The sequence below is a fragment of the Mustela nivalis genome (genome assembly GCF_964662115.1).
Source record: "Mustela nivalis genome assembly, chromosome: 10".
Taxonomy (NCBI): domain Eukaryota; kingdom Metazoa; phylum Chordata; class Mammalia; order Carnivora; family Mustelidae; genus Mustela; species Mustela nivalis.
The window spans coordinates 18,203,525-18,222,087 of record NC_139029.1 but is presented as its reverse complement, the minus strand read 5'-3'; the positions used below and the strand labels follow the sequence as shown (position 1 = coordinate 18,222,087).

At 50.1% G+C, this 18,563-nt stretch overlaps 1 protein-coding gene across 1 annotated transcript; it reads left to right on the top strand.

Annotated features, from left to right (window-relative positions):
* Positions 1-1,251: 1,251 nt before the first annotated feature.
* On the top strand, positions 1,252-18,363 carry TRIM63 (tripartite motif containing 63). The gene is made up of 10 exons (XM_082688773.1): positions 1,252-1,455; positions 7,022-7,489; positions 8,309-8,481; positions 10,556-10,724; positions 11,482-11,577; positions 12,759-12,992; positions 13,750-13,772; positions 14,093-14,217; positions 16,434-16,508; positions 17,766-18,363. Exons 2-10 carry the CDS (start codon positions 7,331-7,333, stop codon positions 17,774-17,776), a joined length of 1,065 nt encoding a protein of 354 aa, XP_082544899.1. The 5' UTR covers positions 1,252-1,455; positions 7,022-7,330; the 3' UTR covers positions 17,777-18,363.
* The last annotated feature ends 200 nt before the right edge of the window (positions 18,364-18,563 follow it).

Below are 18,563 nucleotides of genomic sequence, written 5' to 3'. Positions count from 1 at the left end.
CGCCAACTTACCAACCACATGAGTCAGCCATCTTGGAAGTGGATCCTCCAACTCCAGGCAGATCTTGAGATAAATCACACTGCAGCCCCAGCCAGCGTCCTTACTACCAGGTCCTTAGACGCACCGAGCCAGGAGCACCCAGCTTAGCTGCTCTTGAATTCCCAACCCACAGAAACTACTTGAGATAATCAATGTTTATTATCGTTGTAAGGTGCTACGTTTGGGGAAATTCTGTTCTGCAGCAATAAATGATACACAGACCATGGGGTTATTCATAGTAACCGTTCAGTAAATGCCAGCCCATATTATTGCCCTGACTGTGAAAATATTAGCAACAGTGTTTTTCAAGTGTCTGTCATGCGCCAAGTATGTGCCACATGCTGGGCAAATGGACTCCTACCTCTGTGCCATCGATTTTCATCCCATAGAGTGTTGGGGGCAGACAGTCACCTAGAATCCTAGACTCTTGGGCTTAAAAGACTGGAGATACCATTACTTGACCCAACTCTCGTTTTACAGTTGAGCAAACTGAGACACAGGGGTTATGCAATCCACTCAAGGTGACAGAACTCAGATCTGCTGGTGCCTGGGCGGCCTCTTTGTAGTTGCTCTGCTCTCAAAGACCTTATAATGAGGGACGATTGCTTCTCACTGTGCATGAAGTGCTTTCCATACTTTATTTTGGGATCATTAGTGCAGAATCCCCTCCAGATCCTCTAGGTGTCCCATATCCCCTTGAGCAGTCCTTCTCTCTAAAGGCCATCCGTGGCTCAGAGCTCTCATAGCTGCCCACAACGGATGTCTGGACCCAAGGCCAGTGGAAGAGATGCTTGGAGCCCTAAGTGTTGAGAGCCCAGAACACTCTGGTCCCCTTCCATGGCATGTGGGCCAGGCCCAGTAGGCATTGCACCTGGGGCACTGCATCATACATACCCCAGACCCCATCGACCTGCCTCTGACAGCTGGTCTGTCTTTAGCCTCTGGGTTAAGTACCTACCAGTTTGATCTTGTGATTTGGGATGATTCTTTGTTGAGGATGACCCTGAAGCATGTGACAGAGATCTCAAGCTGTAAGAAAAACAGATTTTGTCCTCCCCACCCTCATCTGAGGGTGCTCAGGCACCACGGAGGCCTGAGGGGAAATCCACAGGAAGAGGCAGGGCTGCCCCCATCCTCCTGGGGAGGTCATGGGGGCAGGGGAGAGAACAACACACACGTGGAGGGCATCCGATCCACAATGTACCAAGGAAACATTTAAGCAAGCCCCAAGCTATGCGGAAATGAAAGCGGAGATGGCGGGTACTTTCCTTTCCAGCATCACCGCCCCCAGGCCTGCGTCAGCCAGTCATCCATCCCTGCAAGAGCTCCTCCAAGAATCCAGCCACTGAGGACATGGAGGGACCCTCGAGGAGCATTTCTTCATGGTCGCTGCCTTTGGCAAACAAGAAACTGAAGGTGGGTGTGGCTGTTGGGCATCACATTACTGGTCTCTGGCAGGGTTTTCTCCATCCAACCTCAAAATCTCAGGTTTCCAAAAGTCCCCTCTCTGGTAACAATCAAAAACAGCACAGAATTTGGGGTTAAGTTGACCACTTTCAGCTCTGCCTACGCTAGTCGTGGGACTTGGTGCAACTCCATATGCCAGTCTGTGCCTCGGTTTCCTTATCTGCAAAATGGGCATAAGTATGACCTACTGATGTGAGGCCTGAATGAAATAGTGCCATGAAGCTCTTAGTAGATGTCCAGCCACTTGGAAGCCGTCAATCAAAAATAATAGTGTTTTAATTATTATTACCTTCCAACTCTCTTTTTCCTTGTCAGGTTCAGACCATCTCCCCCCACTGCTTTGCCTAACTCCTACCCAGCTGGGAACCTCTTGGTTTCCCATGGGTACCTCCTCCCATGGGTAACAGACTTTGGGGCAGTCCCAAATGAAGTCTGTCTCTTAGCTAGGTGATATTCTGCAAGTCACTTGACTTCCCTGGACTTTAGTTCCTAATAAGTCCAAGTGAGAATCATAATACCCTGAATCATTTCCTGACAAGTCAATGGCACAGAAGAATGGGAGGAAAGGCAATTACTATAGATTAAAAGTGATCAATGAGATAAAATCACCAAAATGCCGTGTGTAAGACCTTATTTGGATCTCATTTGTACAAGTGAACTGTAAGAAGACATTTGAGGCAATCTGTGTCCTCTGAAAACTAGATAATATCAAGAAATTCTTGTTATTTTTGTTTAGATATGATAATGGCATTGTGATTATGTAAAAAAAAAATCCTTATTGGTTAGAAATGCTTACTCAAGTATTTATGGATGAAATTACTTGATGTCTAAGATTTGTTTTAAAATATATCAGACTCAGGGCCTGGGTGGCTCAGTCAGTTAAGAGTCTGACTTGAGCTCAGGTCATGATCCCAGAGTCCTGGGATTGAGCCCCACATAGCAGGAAGTTGCTCAGCGGGGTGTCTGCTTCTCCTTCTCTCTCTGCCCCTCACCGCACTTGTGCTCGGTGACACTCTATCTCTCTGTCAAATAAATAAAAGAATCTTTAAAAAAATGTTTCAGACAAAAGAAGTGTGTGTGGGTGTAGACGAAATAAGATTGGGGAACTATTGGTAGCAGATGAAGCTGGATTTGGTTACATGAGTTCATTATACTCTTCTCTCTACTTCTGTGGGTTTGAATTTTTCATTAATAAACAGTAAAATTTGGGGCGCCTGGGTGGCTCAGTAGACTGGGCATCTGCCTTCGGCTCAGGTCATGATCCCAGGGTCCTTGGATTGAGCCCCATGTCGGGTTCCTTGCTCGGAGGGGAGTGTGCTTCTCCCTCTGTGTCTGCTCCTTCCCCTGCTCATGCTTTTTCTCTCTCTCACTCACTTTCTCTCTCTCAAATAAATAAATTAAAGTTAAAAAATAAATAAGCAAGGAGACGTGCAAAGAGGGAGACAGTAAAACAGTGGTCGAAAGCTCGGACTCAGACGCAACACTGATACTCCTTGTTTGTCTCTTCATCTGTCAGCCCATAGCTTTCCAGTATGTTCCAGCAACTGGTAATGATACTAGTTTGTAACATCTTGGTTTTGATCCTGGCTCTGTCACTTACTGGCTGGGGTACTTTACCAAGTGACTTAACCTCTCTGAGCCTCCTTGCTCAGCTGCAAAACAGGGAAAATCATGATCCGTGCCTCACTGAGTTATTTTGAGGACTGAAAAAGAGAAGATGGACCGGGGGTGCCTGGGTGGCTCAGTTGGTTGGACGACTGCCTTCGGCTCAGGTCATGATCCTGGAGTCCCGGGATTGAGTCCCGCATCGGGCTCCCAGCTTCATGGGGAGTCTGCTTCTCCCTCTGACCTTCTCCTCGCTCATGTTCTCTCTCACTGTCTCTCTCTCAAATAAATAAATAAAATCTTTAAAAAAAAAAAAAAGAGAGGATGGACGGGAAGGACTTAACCCAATGCCCAGCACGCAAGAAGCACTCAGTAAATGCTTCAGCATGAAGAGCACCGGGTAAGGAGTCGGTCCATCTTAGATGTGAAATCCAGCTCTGCGCTGCCACTTGTGGCTCTGTGACTTTGACCAATTAACTCTCTTAGCCTTGTTTCCTCCTGGGAAATAAAACGGAGATCATAATAACCCCCTTGCAGAGCTGTTGGGAGGATTAAGTGACAAGACATGTTTTGATGCCCAGCATGGCCCACGTGGGAATTCCCCTTCCTCACCTCTTGACTTTCAGCAGCGCTGGCCTGGCCCAGGCCCAGGCTGGAGTGGATCCCACTGTCCATTTGCGTGACTTTTGCACCTGGACTGCCAAATGTCCTGGACAAAGTCAACGGAACCATGTGAATGGCCGCTCGCAAATAGAAAACTATGGTTATGAAACACCAGCGAGGCTCCTCTGCCCTCGCACAGCCCTTTCAGCCCTCTCTAGGGGACTTCCTCCTGCAGGCCCGCATTGGCTGGTCTGCCCACCCACGCTCCGCTTCCCCCGGCTAAGCCTCGGAAGTTGGCCTCAATTCATTCTTGACTGAGATCATGATAGGACCACCTTTCTCTCCCCTTCCCAGCATTTGATTCTCACCTCCATCTTCTCTTTTCTGTCCTCCCAACTTAAGACAGTCTCCTCCTTTCTGAGCCTGGATCATTTACTCCATTCCTCCCCTCCCAATCTTCCAGTACTTTCTCTCCAACGTGTCCGCCGAAAAAACTTGCTCAAGTACCTTAATCTTTCCCTAGTCTGACAGTGACCCTGTTGCCCTTTTGCTGAACTCACTCATTCACTCTCCATTCATTTAAGAAGTATTTGTTGAGTGCCTACTGTGTGCCAGGTACTGGGGGTACAGAATCAACAGAGGCAGCCTTTACCCTCAAAGTCTTCAAGGTCCAGAGGGAGAATCAGACTCACAAACAGATGATGGTAAGATGACAGGTGGGAAGCAAAGATAGGCCCATGCTTGATGTAGAGATTGACCAGGTGTGCAATGAGGGGATAGGTAGCCCTAAGCCAGCTCTCAGCTTTTTGGTCTGTGCAAATGGGTGAATGGTGGTGGTGTTCACTGTGACACGAGACAAGGAAAATGCAAGGAGGAGCTAGATGTGGGGGAAGATGGTGTGGTCTGTTTGGGGGGGTATGAGGAGTCGAGGGGCTGTTGGGACATCCCAGTAGAGATCTCCAACAAATCTTCAACTTAAGGAAAAGAGAGGTCTTAATTGGAACAAGAGATGTGAGAATTGTTGGCATATGGGAGGTAGAGACTTGAATGTACACAGAATGTTCTCTGCTGCAAGTAACAGAGTAATTCCACTATGATCACATTTGTTCTCTCAGATCTTAAATAGTCAGGTGGGGGGCAGTTCCAGGGATGGGTGAATTGGCAGCACAGTGATGGCATCAATGTTCCCTGTGCTTTCTACGGAACCTTCTTGTTGTTTTCAGAGAGTGGATGTGTCCCTGAGACTTGTCTCCCATCTTGGCTGTAAGCTTGCTGCCCCACCTTCTCACAGCCCCATTCAAAGGCAAGAATGAAGCTTTCCTTTTGCCCTTCACTTTATCCTTCCCCTACTTCCTCGAGCCCTTTGGGTCTCCTAGGCCACAGCTATATCACCAAGGCAAAGGAGAATGGGATTAGCATGATAGCTTTAAGCCTTAGTCTCCCGTGGCCTTGGAGAGGTCCACCTTCCTGGAGAACAGTGCTGTCTGATATCTGAACAAAACTGAGATATGAGCAAGGAAGAAGGGATGGCCTCTTTCCAACCCTCCCCATCTTCCAACCCGTAGCTGGCCTGGCAGTGTTGACCTGCATTCAGTAGATAGAGAAGGAAGATAGAAGGAGCTTGGGGTGGGGTTGGGGGACACTTGCATGCTTCAGTGGGTAGAGCTTTTGACTTTTGATTTTGGCTCAGATCATGATCTCAGGGTCATGGTATCGAGCCCCACATCCCATTGGGCTCCGCGCTCAGTGAGGAATCTGGTTTCTTTTCTCTCTCTCCTTCTTCCTCTGCCCCTTCCTCTGCTCAAGCATGTGCACTCTCTCTAAAAATAAGTAAGTAAGTAAATAAATAAATAAATAACAAAGGGAGTTTGGGCTCCTGAGTCAAGCATGCCTGCATTTGTGTCCTAGAGCCATTTTCTTGCAAGCTGTGTTACTTCATGGCAGCTATGTTACACTCTGTACTGCAGTTTCCTCATCTGTGGAATGGGGATGGAACAGGTCTTATGTGCTGGCTCTTGGGGTGATAAAATGAAATAACACTTACGAAGCGTTTAGCATGGTGCCTGGCACTCAGCAAGTGCTCAGCAAAAACTAGCCATTAACATTTTGGTGGGGACCACCCCTTCCTTAAAGTTCTGCAGTCTCATGGGGTGCCAGGCTGGCTTAGTTGGTGGAGCATGGGACTCTTGATCTCGGGGTTGTGAGTTCAAGCCCCTCATTGGGTACAGAGATTACTAAAAAATAAAATTGTAAAAAAATTCCCTAGCCTCTTGCCCTCTGGGCCTCCTCCTCTCTCTGTGACTGGTTCTTGCTCTCACTTCTTCCCCTCACCCCACAGCTGGCTCCTCTATGTCTTCTCTCAGGGCTCTAACCATCAACTCTTCTTCAGGCAGAGGGGATCCAACGTCCTCTCCTACCACCTTTCTTTCATGAGACCCTGGACACTCCTGTATGTTCTATGGTCTCTTAGGCTCATCCTTGAGGCCCACTGTCACTGACCCCACTCCTGTCCCAGTACCTGACACTGGCTGGCCCTATATCCCTTTGTGTGAGATTCTACCTTGAAAATAGCCATTGGAAATACTCTAATAACTTCTACCTGCCAACGCAGAAGATGTCCAGAAGAACGTAGAGAAAAATTTAAATTTGTGCAGAGAGCAAAGGGGAACATCTGGATAACCTCTAAGTATCCAGGTAGGGCTTCATGGTACCCATGAGAGCAATTTCTGTTTGCCTCCCTCCCTGGGCTGTGAGATTCTCAGGGCAGGGAGAAGGATTACTCATTTAGCTGTCACCCCGGTGCCTGATGTATAGTTAGTACTCAGAGAAATGTCTGATGAATGAAAAAGATTCCTGGCTTTGCCACTGACTTACTAAATGACTATGAATAAGTTCCTTTCTTTCTCTGGACCTCAGGGTCCCCACCGGGGCACTGGACTATGTCTCAAGGAAGCCCTTTCAACATTAGAGTGAAGTTAGTGGCCAATGGATGCAGGAGGGATGGGCTCGCTGGAGTGGGGTCGCGAGATGTCTAGCAATATTCTGGGCTCAGAGATGGGCTCAGAGAGAAGGGCTGCCCTGACCCCTCTTCTCAGGAGCTACTCGGTACTCTAGAGGAGGAGGTTGAGGGCAGTGAGGGACTTCTGGCAATTAATCCTGCAAATCTCAGTGGCCCCATTCCTTGGGTCCCCTTGCTAGCTTACCTGCCTGCTCTGGGAGACTAGTCTCTGGAGGAAACTCTGGTAGCCTTTCCTCCCCCCACGCCAGCCCATGAACAGGCTGTTCTTGTTTACGACCCTCCTCCCAGGAGAACAGCGATTGCTCATCCCTCCATGTGATTTGAGAGGGCCGGTCTTTCAGGCCTGGAGGAAACTCAAGCCCCAGCCAGCCACTTGGCACTGGAATGCTCAGCTGGTCCCCTCTTGGGGCTCATGTGACCGGGACCCAGCTATAAATATCAGAGGGGCCTCAGACCAAGACAGAATTCGGGCACCAGGAGAAGAAGGCAAAGAGGCTCTGTGTGGGTATTTTGTGACAAAGGCAAGACCCCCCAGGTCTGCGTAGAGCAAAGCCGGTGAAGGAGGCAGCCAGGTGAACCCCCACAGCTCCCGACAATATGGATTATAAATCAAGCCTGATCCAGGATGGGAACCCCATGGAGAACCTGGAGAAGCAGCTGATCTGTCCTATCTGCCTTGAGATGTTTACCAAGCCGGTGGTCATCTTGCCTTGTCAACACAACCTCTGCCGGAAGTGTGCCAATGACATCTTCCAGGTCAGTGCCGGGCGGGCCCCAGGTGGCGGCTCAGCATTCCTGTGGTGGAAAGCCATTCTCTCTTAGTCAAGGGCTTCTAAACAAGGGCTGGCTTTCTCCCGGACAGAGAAAATCCTGGAGGAGACCTAGGGGCTGAAGGAGGCTCAGGGGCAGCTCTGGCTGCCCCATTCCTTCTCCATGACGTGTGTGTCCCGTCCCCACCCTGCCCCCAGCTCCCCCACCGCTGCCTGAGCTTGCAGTTGACTCTCCAATCAGGAGTCAAATGCCTCAAGCGATAAGTGGGAGAGGCAGGCGGAGAGGAGAGAGAAACCAGACCCCAGGGGCTGGAGCCAGCTCCCTGGTGGCAAGGGGCCCAGAGCTTTAGGAGGAGGAAGGTGGCCAGGAGACACTGGGCAGTAGAGGCATCTTCCTTCTGGAGGCTGGTTCCATATAATATGGGCTTCACAAGGGAATGGGAAGAGGCAGGACTCAAGGTTTCCAGAAGCACTTTACAAAATATTCTCTCACAATTTCGTCTTTGAATTAGCAGCCTTCCCAGTTGGGTCTAATAATCATGCCCCTTGCATGAATGGGTTGGAGGCTTGGGGAGAGAAGGTTGCTTGCCCAAAGTCATTCAGAGGATGACTGTGACTTGAACCTAGGTCTGCTGATCCCAGACTTGCTTAGCTGTTTCAGGTGCTCCCCGCTGTGAGTGGGCTGGCTCTCATCTCAGGGTGGGGAGCTCCAGGTCAAATGGTTTGACAAGAATGGTTGGGGGGAACAGGAAGAAGGACAATCAGAGATTGTCCCAGGCTTCACCTCTGTCCTTGTCACCTGCAGGCTGCAAATCCCTTCTGGACCAACCGGGTTGGCTCCGTGTCCATGTCTGGTGGCCGTTTCCGCTGCCCCTCCTGCCGCCACGAGGTGATCATGGATCGTCATGGAGTGTATGGCCTGCAGAGGAATCTGCTGGTGGAGAACATCATTGATATCTACAAGCAGGAGTGTTCCAGGTCAGTCCATCTGGCAGCCAGGAGCCCATCCTTCCTCCCCAGCTGGTCTGTGCCTGGCTCTCCCAGGCTCCTTCCCATCTGCCTGGGGTCCAGTGCCCTGGCTGGAGCAGCTAGACTCTCTAGTCCAGAGAGCCATCTCCCTCTTCCTCAAGTAGAGCGGAGGCTCATCTCTATCCCCCAGCCCTGGCTCTCAGTGTCACTCAGGGAATAGGAAGAGCCCAGACATTAGGCTGCCCTCCTAGCAGAGACTGAGATAGGAACCAGGGGAAGGGCAAGATGTGACAGGGAGAGGGATGCACTGGGGCCACCTAAGTGGCCGCGACAGGCAAAGAAAAGTGCCCAGAGAGAACACAGCCGGTCTCTCTATGGTGAAGGTGACCGCTATCACTGCGGGCCCTGGGGAAGCTTCCTCTTGCTGCCCCACCACAATCCTGTGGATCAGGCATGACTTTCATCAGCCCCATTTCATGGATGAGGAAGCTGAGGCTTAAAGAGATGATGTCAATTGCCCAAGTTTTCCCAGCTGGGAAGAGAAGTGGCCGGAAGCAGCTCCGACAAGTCTTCCAGGCTGCTGCCCTCAGGCCTTTTGGTCCCAAACCGTCACTCAGTGGCTGCCTGCAGGCACTGTCCTTCCCAAGCACAGGGGACAGTCCAATCTTTGTGAGAAAAAGCCCTGACTGGGCGAACCATTGGCGAGTCTGACTGTTACTAAGGCACTGTGGGAACTTGGGTGAGTCATTTTCCCTGTCTGCAGAAGAGGACGGTAGGGCTTGTTTTTGTGACTCTCAAATAGGGTTTTGATGGGAAATGTTAAAAGTATCAAATATTTGTGGAGGACCTCCTGTGTGTACCCACCATACTAAGCATTTTCAGTGCGTGACTCTGGTTTAATTCTGACGGTAATCCATGCAGCATTCTTACCCTTGTTCTCCAGTGAAGAAATGGAGGCTCAGAGAGGGTCAGAGGGTGGGGGTAGAGCCAGGTGGCAAAGGGAGACCCCTGCCAGGATGGGGGGCCCTGGGCTAAAGGATGAAAGGAAGGTAAGTCTGGAAAGGAACTTATTTAAGAACGGGGAGATAATAATGCCTGGGGTGTGACCAGTTGTGCACGGCTGTTCAGAGGCGAGGCATTGCCATGGGTGGGGGACGGTCATCAGCTGACATTTGTGAGATCCTCGCTGTGTTAGGGGCTGGGAAAGCAGCGGCAGTGTAGACACGGGGTTGGCTCTAAATGAGCGTATAGTCTAGCTGGGGAGGTAGGACTGAGGCCCAAAAACTGAGCCTCAGATGGGAAGAAACTGATGCCCCAAGAGAAACACAAATAACATGCCAGAGTCCCAAAGGAGAGAACACCACCGAGGGAGAAAAGCATTTGAAGAATGTGTGTTTGGGAAGGAAAAACCTTTCTGGACTTGAAGTCGAGGCTTAGGCTGAGCTGTTAGCCATCCCTGGGCTGCCGTGTTCTGGCTGTGTGACTTGGGACCCACACATTGCCTCCGTTGCTGAACCTGGGGCCACCCTCCCAACGTGTTTACTGATGTGTTCCGCCACCTGCCCCGAGTCACGCTCGCCTCCACGCCACGCGCTTCACGCTGCAGAGATGAGGAGAGGCAAGTCTCCTTGCTCTGATGGCCGTTACAGTCTGGTGGATTAAATATAGAATTCAGTGAGGCTATGAGTATAAATTGCTTTGCTCAGAGTCCGGCCCACATTCACCAAGCGCTACAGGGGCTATAATTAGAGCAAGTGCACTCTTGTCTCCCCTGCCCTGACCAGATGGGTGACCTTGGGCAAGTCAGTTCACCTTTCTGTCCAGTTCCAACCCTGGGATTCTACAGCCTTTCCCATGTTCAGCACTGGCGGGGCCTACGGCCCACCACTAGCCTCAGAGTCCCAGGATATGAGGACAGCCTTGGTGTCACTGGCTTTCCTGTTTCTGGGTCTCCAGAAAATGAAGAGGACTGGAGACAGCCAGTCACTGAGAGCTCAGGCCCTAGATCGGGGGTGAGGGGGAGCTGGAGCTGGGCAGGAGACAGGGCCTCCCCCATCTGACTTACGCTTCTTCTCCACTGCAGTCGGCCCCTGCAGAAGGGCAGCCACCCCATGTGCAAGGAGCACGAGGATGAGAAAATCAACATCTACTGCCTCACGTGTGAGATGCCCACGTGCTCCATGTGCAAGGTGTTTGGGGCTCACAAGGCCTGCGAGGTGGCCCCGCTGCAGAGTGTCTTCCAGGGACAGAAGGTACTGGCCAGGGTGGCCTCCACCTGGGCCTGCGGGGCATGACTGGAGGATTCAGGATGTGGATTTGATCCCTGTCGATCTGCTGAGCCGGCCTTTCAGGAATAGTCCCTCTGGAGGGACTTCCCAGGCCACAGGAGGAGGTGGCTGAGCTCATGGGTTATACTTAGAGCCACTTGAGAGCACCTGGGTGTGGCCACAGGGGAGCGACCAGACCCCTGGGTCAGGCCACCAGGGTCCTCTCAGGCCACGACTTCTAAATCCCAGGGTGCTTCGGGTCCCAGATTACCTCTGTGCTGTGCTCATTACCTCTCCTGTGGCAGAAAGTGGCCGAGAACCCACCACCACCCCCTGCCGGGGTCCCCAGGCCTGCGGGAGTCCCATCATCCTTCCCATGCACTAAGCTGTGGCCCCTCTTTCTGGACACTTCTTCCTTGCCTCCCACTCTTGTCTTGATCTCTCTCTTCTAGAACTTTCCAACTCTATTTCTTTTCTGTGTCCCTTCTTTCCTAGAAACAGACCCTTCCTCTGATAGTACATTGCTGTCGTATTTTGGTCATGTCCCCTTTTCTGGGCCTCATTTATAACATCAGGGACGCAGTATCTCTCTGATGTTCTCTGCTCTGGCCCCGAACGGCAGCTCAGAAAGAGGCTCTTTCTGGCAGAGAGGGGAGGGCGGGTGCCACCCCCGAGAAGACAGGCTCTGAGACTATTTCTGTCTCTCCTCTCCTGGTCCCCCCTCCGCCCGTCCTGCCACTAGACTGAGCTGAGTAACTGTATCTCCATGCTGGTGGCGGGGAACGACCGCGTGCAGACCATCATCACTCAGCTGGAAGACTCTTGTCGAGTGACCAAGGTGAGAAGGAAGGGAGTTCTGTCTGGGGGTCTGACGCCTCTCGGGGCAACCTGGTTTCTGAGGTGAAGGTTCACCTGGGGGTAGTGGCTGCTGGTTGGGGCCTAGAGGCTGGGGTGTTCAAGCGGGGTTGGTGGGGTGGGGGCTAACTGTTCCATTCATCCACTCATTCACCAAAGGCTTCTGGAACACAGCTGTGGGCTGGGCCCTGCCAAAGGCACTGGGGATGGGGTGGTGACCAAGACAGACCTGATCCCTGACCCCAGGGAGCATCCCAGCAATAATTCTCAATATTTCTTCAGCACTAATAGTTTCCAGAGTGTTGTCTTCATTGTGTGGTAGACTAAAGCTTCTCAAACTTAAAAGCGGTTCAGATCACCCCGGGATCCTGTTAAAATTCAAGTTCTGATTCAGTAGGTCCGGAGAGAGGCATGAGGTTCTGCATTCCTAACAAACTCCTGGGGTGATGCCCAGCTTGTGGGTCCATGGCCCACACTGTGAGTAGCAAGACTATAGAAGCAGAAGGAAAATTTTCTATCTCTGCAAAAGCAGCCATGATTTTCCATCTCCACTTGAGGTAGGGGAGCTAGAGAGGAGGTGGGGAGAAGGATCATCTTACTCCTGGTGGACGAAGAGTTGTGGGAAGGGAGGCTTCAAGAGAAAGAGGGGTGCATTGCTACTACTCATGAGATGCTCCCAGTCTGAGAGAGGGTAATAGAGGCCCCCAGTCTGATGAGATACTATTATTATTCCTATTTTATAAATTAGCAAACCAAGAGGTAGCATCTGTGTTGGAGAGAAGGGAGCCTCAATGAGAAGGCCTAGAAGAGGCCCTGCTAGGACCAACTGAGGCAGCTTCCTGAATCCAGTCATGATCCTAAAATGGGGTTGTGGGGAGGGAGAGAGTGACTTAGGTGCACACAGAGGGCCCTGGAGTCTCTATTTTTGAGGAAGGGGCTAGCTTTCTCCATGACACCAGCCTCCAAATGTCACTGGTCTGCTAAGTAGCTATGAGATCTCAGTAAGTGCTTTCTTTTTGCTAAGCCTTCATTTGTCTTCTGCAAAATGGGGACATAGTCAGATCTCTCCCAGCTTCAGACCTCTGATTCCTAACACACCCATCCCAGTGCCGGAAATAGGGAGGAGGACCCCACAGGGTGCGACTCCGAGAATTCTGTCCCCAGGAGAACAGTCACCAGGTGAAGGAAGAGCTGAGCCAGAAGTTTGATGTACTGTACGCCATCTTGGACGAGAAGAAGAGCGAGCTGCTACAGCGGATCACACGGGAGCAGGAGGAGAAGCTCAGCTTCATTGAGGCTCTCATCCAGCAGTACCGAGAACAGCTGGACAAGTCCACTAAGCTGGTGGAGACGGCCATCCAGTCCCTGGACGAGACTGGTGGGGCCATCTTCCTCTTGGTGAGCAGAACAGGAGGGGGTGGGCGGTCACTTCTACCAACGGGTCTGACTAAAGTGCAAGTCATGCTCCGTCACTGGTCACCCGTGTGCTCCTGGGAAAGCCATTTAAGGCACTAAGCCTCAGTGTCCTCGTCTGTAAAATGGGCGCACAATGATTCCTAACTTCTTTCCTCTTAACTGATTTTGTGAGGATCAAATACGAGGATGTTTGTGAAATGGCATTGTAAACTGCAAAATACAGTGTCCATGTAGAGACTGTTCATCGAGAACATTCTATGGGTCAACCACAGAAGCAGAGACAACAGAGATGAACAAGACACAGCCCTGCCCTAGAAAAGCTTGTTGGGGGAGCACAGAAAAGGATCAACGATAAGATTTCACAGCTCAATAAAAATTTCCCAAGCACATACTGTGGACCAGGGTTTGGGCTAGACATTGGGCATAAAAAGGTGATTAGGGTATGATTCTCATCTTGGAGACTTGGGGGTTTAAGAGTGTTTAGAATGATACCCTGAAAATCCAAGCTTCCTGCCATGACCGTGGAAAGGTCCTAGAGTGATGACCAAAACCCGTGTAGACCATGAACAGAAGGAAAAAACCCAAATGCTGTTCAAGTCAGAGCAGGGAGCAGGTCCCACTGAGGCTACGGAATGGCACCAAGGGCCCACCTGTGGCCCAGTCACTGTTTTTGCTGATTTCTTGGGGCCACTTCTTCTGTATTCCTAACCCTTCGGTCTCTCTCTCTTTCCCCCCACAGAGTGCTAAGCAACTCATCAAAAGGTCAGTATCTCTCCAGGACTATGATCCAAGGCCCCAGCTCCCACCAAGGCCTTTGACCTCTGTCCAGTGGACCTCCCCCTGTGCATGAGGTCGGCTGGGAAGGTCTCAGCCCAATCTAGCTTTCCTGGCCTTTGCATCCCCTGCCTTTTTGTGACAGGAGAGAAATACCCCACCCTCCAGGGGGAGCCTCTAGGTGCAAGGCCTGGGTGTGGGCGTAGATACATGCACTGATGTGAAGTGCAGCTTAAGATACCCCCTTCTCTCACTGAGGCCCAGAAATCTCACCCTGCCCCTCCTTTCTCTCTCTCCCACCCCCACAGCATTGTGGAAGCTTCCAAGGGTTGCCAGCTGGGGAAGACAGAACAGGGCTTTGAAAACATGGACTACTTTACTTTGGACTTGGATCACATAGCAGACGCCCTTAGGGCCATCGACTTTGGGACAGGTAAAGGAGGTGGCAGTGCCACATGTCTATTTCCCCGATAACATTAATAATATTAATTATAATATTAATAGAATATATTTTATAAAATAATAATATATTATATATTATAAAATAATATTATAATATTAATAATATTTCCCTGATAACATGTCTATTTCACCCCTGGTAATCTGCTTCCCTTTCACTGAGCCCCACCTGGACACAGGTACACTAGTAAACAGCCAAACTTCGACAGCCAAGTTCTTCAAGAGCCCAGAGCCTAGCACAGCACCTGGCACATAGTCATCACTCAGTCAATTACAGATGGACCCGCTGCTGGGAGGCACACGGCAACTGTAGTCAGGCAGATTAAGTTCAAATGTACGTTCTGCCAGTTGCTATCTGTGTGACCTTTGGTGAGCCCCTCTCCTTCTCCGAGCTGCATTTTCTTTTTCAATTTTTATTTATTTTAAGTAATCTCTACACCCACCATGGGGCTCGAAGTCATGACCCTGAGATCAAGAGTCACGTGCTCCTCTGCCTGCGTCGGCCAGTCGCCCCTGAACTGCATTTTCTAACTTTAAAAAATAAGTTAAAACATGGGCCTACTGGTCATGACCACACCAGGGTGCTCTTGCAACAGATAAGATAGTGATGCAGGGGAGTTTGCCACGTACTAGATAAAAAGTAGTTACTGCCTCAGGCTGGGCTTAGCTTCCGCTTCTTAATTCTCCCATCTCTGATACTTGGGCACCTTAATTTACCTGTTTTTATGTCCTCATTTCTGTTTGTAATTACTCTACCACAGAGTACCTATAGTAATTATAACAACATAACCATAACAATAATTAGGAGAAAGTAATTAGGGGAAAAGAGGAAGCCAGATGAAGAGCAAAGATTTAATGATTTGCCCAAGGTCACACAGTTGCAAGGTAGCTATTTAGAAAGAGAGAGCGGATCCAATTTTGCTAAGTATTGTACTGATTTGAGAGGCGATGCTCCAATGACCCGCTGGGAAAGCCAGAGCTGGCCCGTCCTGGGCTGTGTCCTACACTGGCTTTCAGAATCTGATGTTGAAGCTATACTCAGAATTCCAAAATACCCCACTTGTTAAATTCTGTCATTTAACTTAATGAGATAGTTTCTATTGTTGTCTCCATTTTGTAGTTAAGGAAAGAAAGCTAAGAGAGGGTCCATAATTTGCTGGAGGCCACACAGCAAGTAAGTAGCCTAAGCAGACTCCACCAAGGAATTTGGCTCCCAAGACCCTAGGGAGGATTCTATGAGACGATATGTGTAAAGTGTTTGGTGCGCACGTGTGTGCGTGCACACACACACACACACACACACACACACGATGCTTGGCACATTTGGCACATAGTAAGTGCTCAGTAGATGCCGCTAAGAGCACTTAATTATGATAATAATTCAAAAACAACAACAAAACCCCCTGGGTTATGCACAGGTCCCGGCTATGTAGCTAGAAACTGGACTGATGTTTTGGAGGCATGATCTCTCTCAAACCTCTCCCTACACACTCTTGACAAATGCCCTGCTCTCTGGTGATTCCCGCACGGCCCTGAAGCATTAAGGAAGTGGCTTGGGAGAGGGTGGGGTGGAGAACAGGCACATTCCCTGTTAGCGAAGCTTGACGGCGACGTCCCGGGATGGGAAGGCGGGGACATAGGTCGCCGTCTGTCTGTCTGGGGTTCAGCTTCAGAGAACTATCAAGGAGATGGCCCAGGAGCATCCCCCACCCCACAGCCACCCCTTTGTAGGCTGTGGAATGAGGAAAACCGGACAAGGAGTGGTAGGCAAGCAGATTTCAAAGTCTGGGCACATTCCTTCAAGACAAGGACTCTGATCCCTGAGGGAGTCGGGTCTCCTCGGGTGGTGTGTCTCTGTCTAACTGGGAGGCGTGCAGAAGCACAAAGCGTGCTCCCCGCAAAGTCCTCTCTGGACACTGGCAGCTCAAGCGATAGGAGCTGCTGTTGCTACTTTGGAGGGGTGTGAGAAGGAAGGAGGGCGCCAGGGGGAGGAGGAAGCAGGTCTCCGTGTAGCTTAGGTTCGGCAAGCTCGTCACCTCCGGGGCCACTCATGTCGCCACATGGCCATGGGGTCCCAACTGGGGGTCAGCAGGGGTTTGGATAAGTGCTGTCTCCAGCCTGGTGCCCCTTCGAGCAGCTCTTCTGAGGAGCTGGCCCCATCCTAATACAGTGGTTCTTTGTCACACACAGATGAGGAAGAGGAAGAGTTCATTGAAGAAGAAGAAGATCAGGAAGGGGAAGAGTCCACAGAGAGAAAGGAAGAAGGTAAGAAATTCATCGTTTGTTTGTTTGTTCAGTCATTCAACACCACGAAATCCTGACTGTGTGCAAAGTCCTATGCTGGACCCCGGGGGATGAGGCCAGTATGTGGTGATGGCCCTGATATGTGTTTTATCCCTTCTGAGGGTAAAGTCCTGTTCTCTTTACCCTGAGAGGAAAAAAAAAAAAAACCACCAAAAAATTATTCACAATAAAAAGCTCTCATTTTATATCTAAATGATCTTCCTGAGTGGAAAGCAATACAGTGTAACATTAAAAAAACGTAAAAGACAAGGGAGTTATGAGCCAGGTTGGGCCCACTAACTTTTGTCTGGCCAGCACAATGTTTAAATTTTTAAAAATTAGTTGCCAACATTTAAAAAATTAGGAGATGGGGGAGGTTTTTTTGTTTTTTAAGAGAGGGAGAGAGAGAGGAGAGGGAGAGAGAGGATCCCAAGGCGGCTCCATGCCCAGTCTCACGACCTGAGATTGTGACATGAGCCAAAATCAAGAGTTGGAGGCTTAACCAGGCGCCCCTGTTTTTTGTTTTAAGGAACTTTCAACTAAGAATCTGGATCTCTACCTTCTTGTAAAATTTTGGGAAGAGCTAACAATGCTTGCCCCCACCCGCCCCACCAATCCCAGAGAGCGGGCGCTGGGTAGGGACCGCCCCCTCTGCCAGTTTGCTCCGCCCACCACTGTCAGTCTGCCACTCAGTCTAGTCCTCCGCTGGCCCGGGAGCATCTGATCACCCACGTGCCCTCCCGCAAGTCATTTAGAAAACTCTCTGGGCTGCAGAGCGTGGTTAAGTGCCTGGGTTCTGAATGGCAGCTTTCCCAGAAACGAATGGTATAATCTTGGGCTGCTCACAACTTTTCAGAGTCTCAGGCTACCTATCTGTGCACGGGGGAGCGATACTACTGACCTCAAAAGGTTCTGGTGAAGCGTAGATGTGATCATTTAACACAGTGGCACATAGAAAGGACGTGTTTGCTAATTAGCACATGTTTGCTAATAGAATTTTTCAAGCCAAGTTACTATTGGAACTCAATTCCAATCCAGTTGAAAAATACAGGATACTCTTTCGGAGTTTTGTGTTGGATGTGCAATCCATCATGTTTTGACGACTAAATTCTATTTTTCTTTAAGAAGGCAGAGGCCAGGCAGGAATTGGAGTCTGATAATTTTATCACTGGAGTTTGGTAAACCCCAGATCCCCCTGTGCCCTGGTTCACCTTGTGTTTCTTTGTCTTTTTCTTGCAGGACACCAGTAAGGAACTGGATGAGGGAGAGACCTTCTGGATGCAGAGATGCCGGGGAGGGTGGGGAGGGGCCCAGCCACCTTGGTGACAGGCCCAGGGTGGGAGGGGTCGGGGCCCCTGGAGGGGCAATGGGAAGGTGTGTCTTCTCTCCACTCAGAGAGCAGGGACTAGCAGTAGGACCCCTACTGCTGTGTCCAGCAGCCACTGAACCAGAATTGGAAACGTGCTTGAAACAACCACACAGGACACTTTTCTACGTTGGTGCAAAATGGAATATTTTGTACATTTTTTAAATGTGATTTTTTTGTATATACTTGTATATGTATGCCAATTGGTGCTTTTTGTAAAGGAACTTTTGTATGATAATGCCTGGTCATTGTGTGACCAGCTATTGTTAGAAAGAGGGGAGGGAAGTCAGGCTGACAAAGCTGCCCTTTTCCTTTCCCGAGAGGGAGGGCTGGGGATCACTCACAGGCCTAGAAAGGGATACTGTACCGGAACAGGTGTCAAAGCCCATCGATGAAGTAGGGGATGGCACCTGAGTTTGTGTTACATGTTGTTCAATAAATGCACAGCGCTCTCTTTCTGTTATTATCAAAGAGCTGGGGTTTCATTCAGCCTGTTGTTCTGGAGAGATGAGCTCAGAGCGGATGGACAGATGGCCTGATGAGAAGTGTGCTGTGGGCTTGGTTTCTGCCCCACCAAAGAAGAAATTCTTTAAAATAGCATTTCCCAATGGGAGGGGCACGGAAAACTGACCCTGAGAGGGGGTCCCCAAGAAACAGGTTTAGTGCCTTGT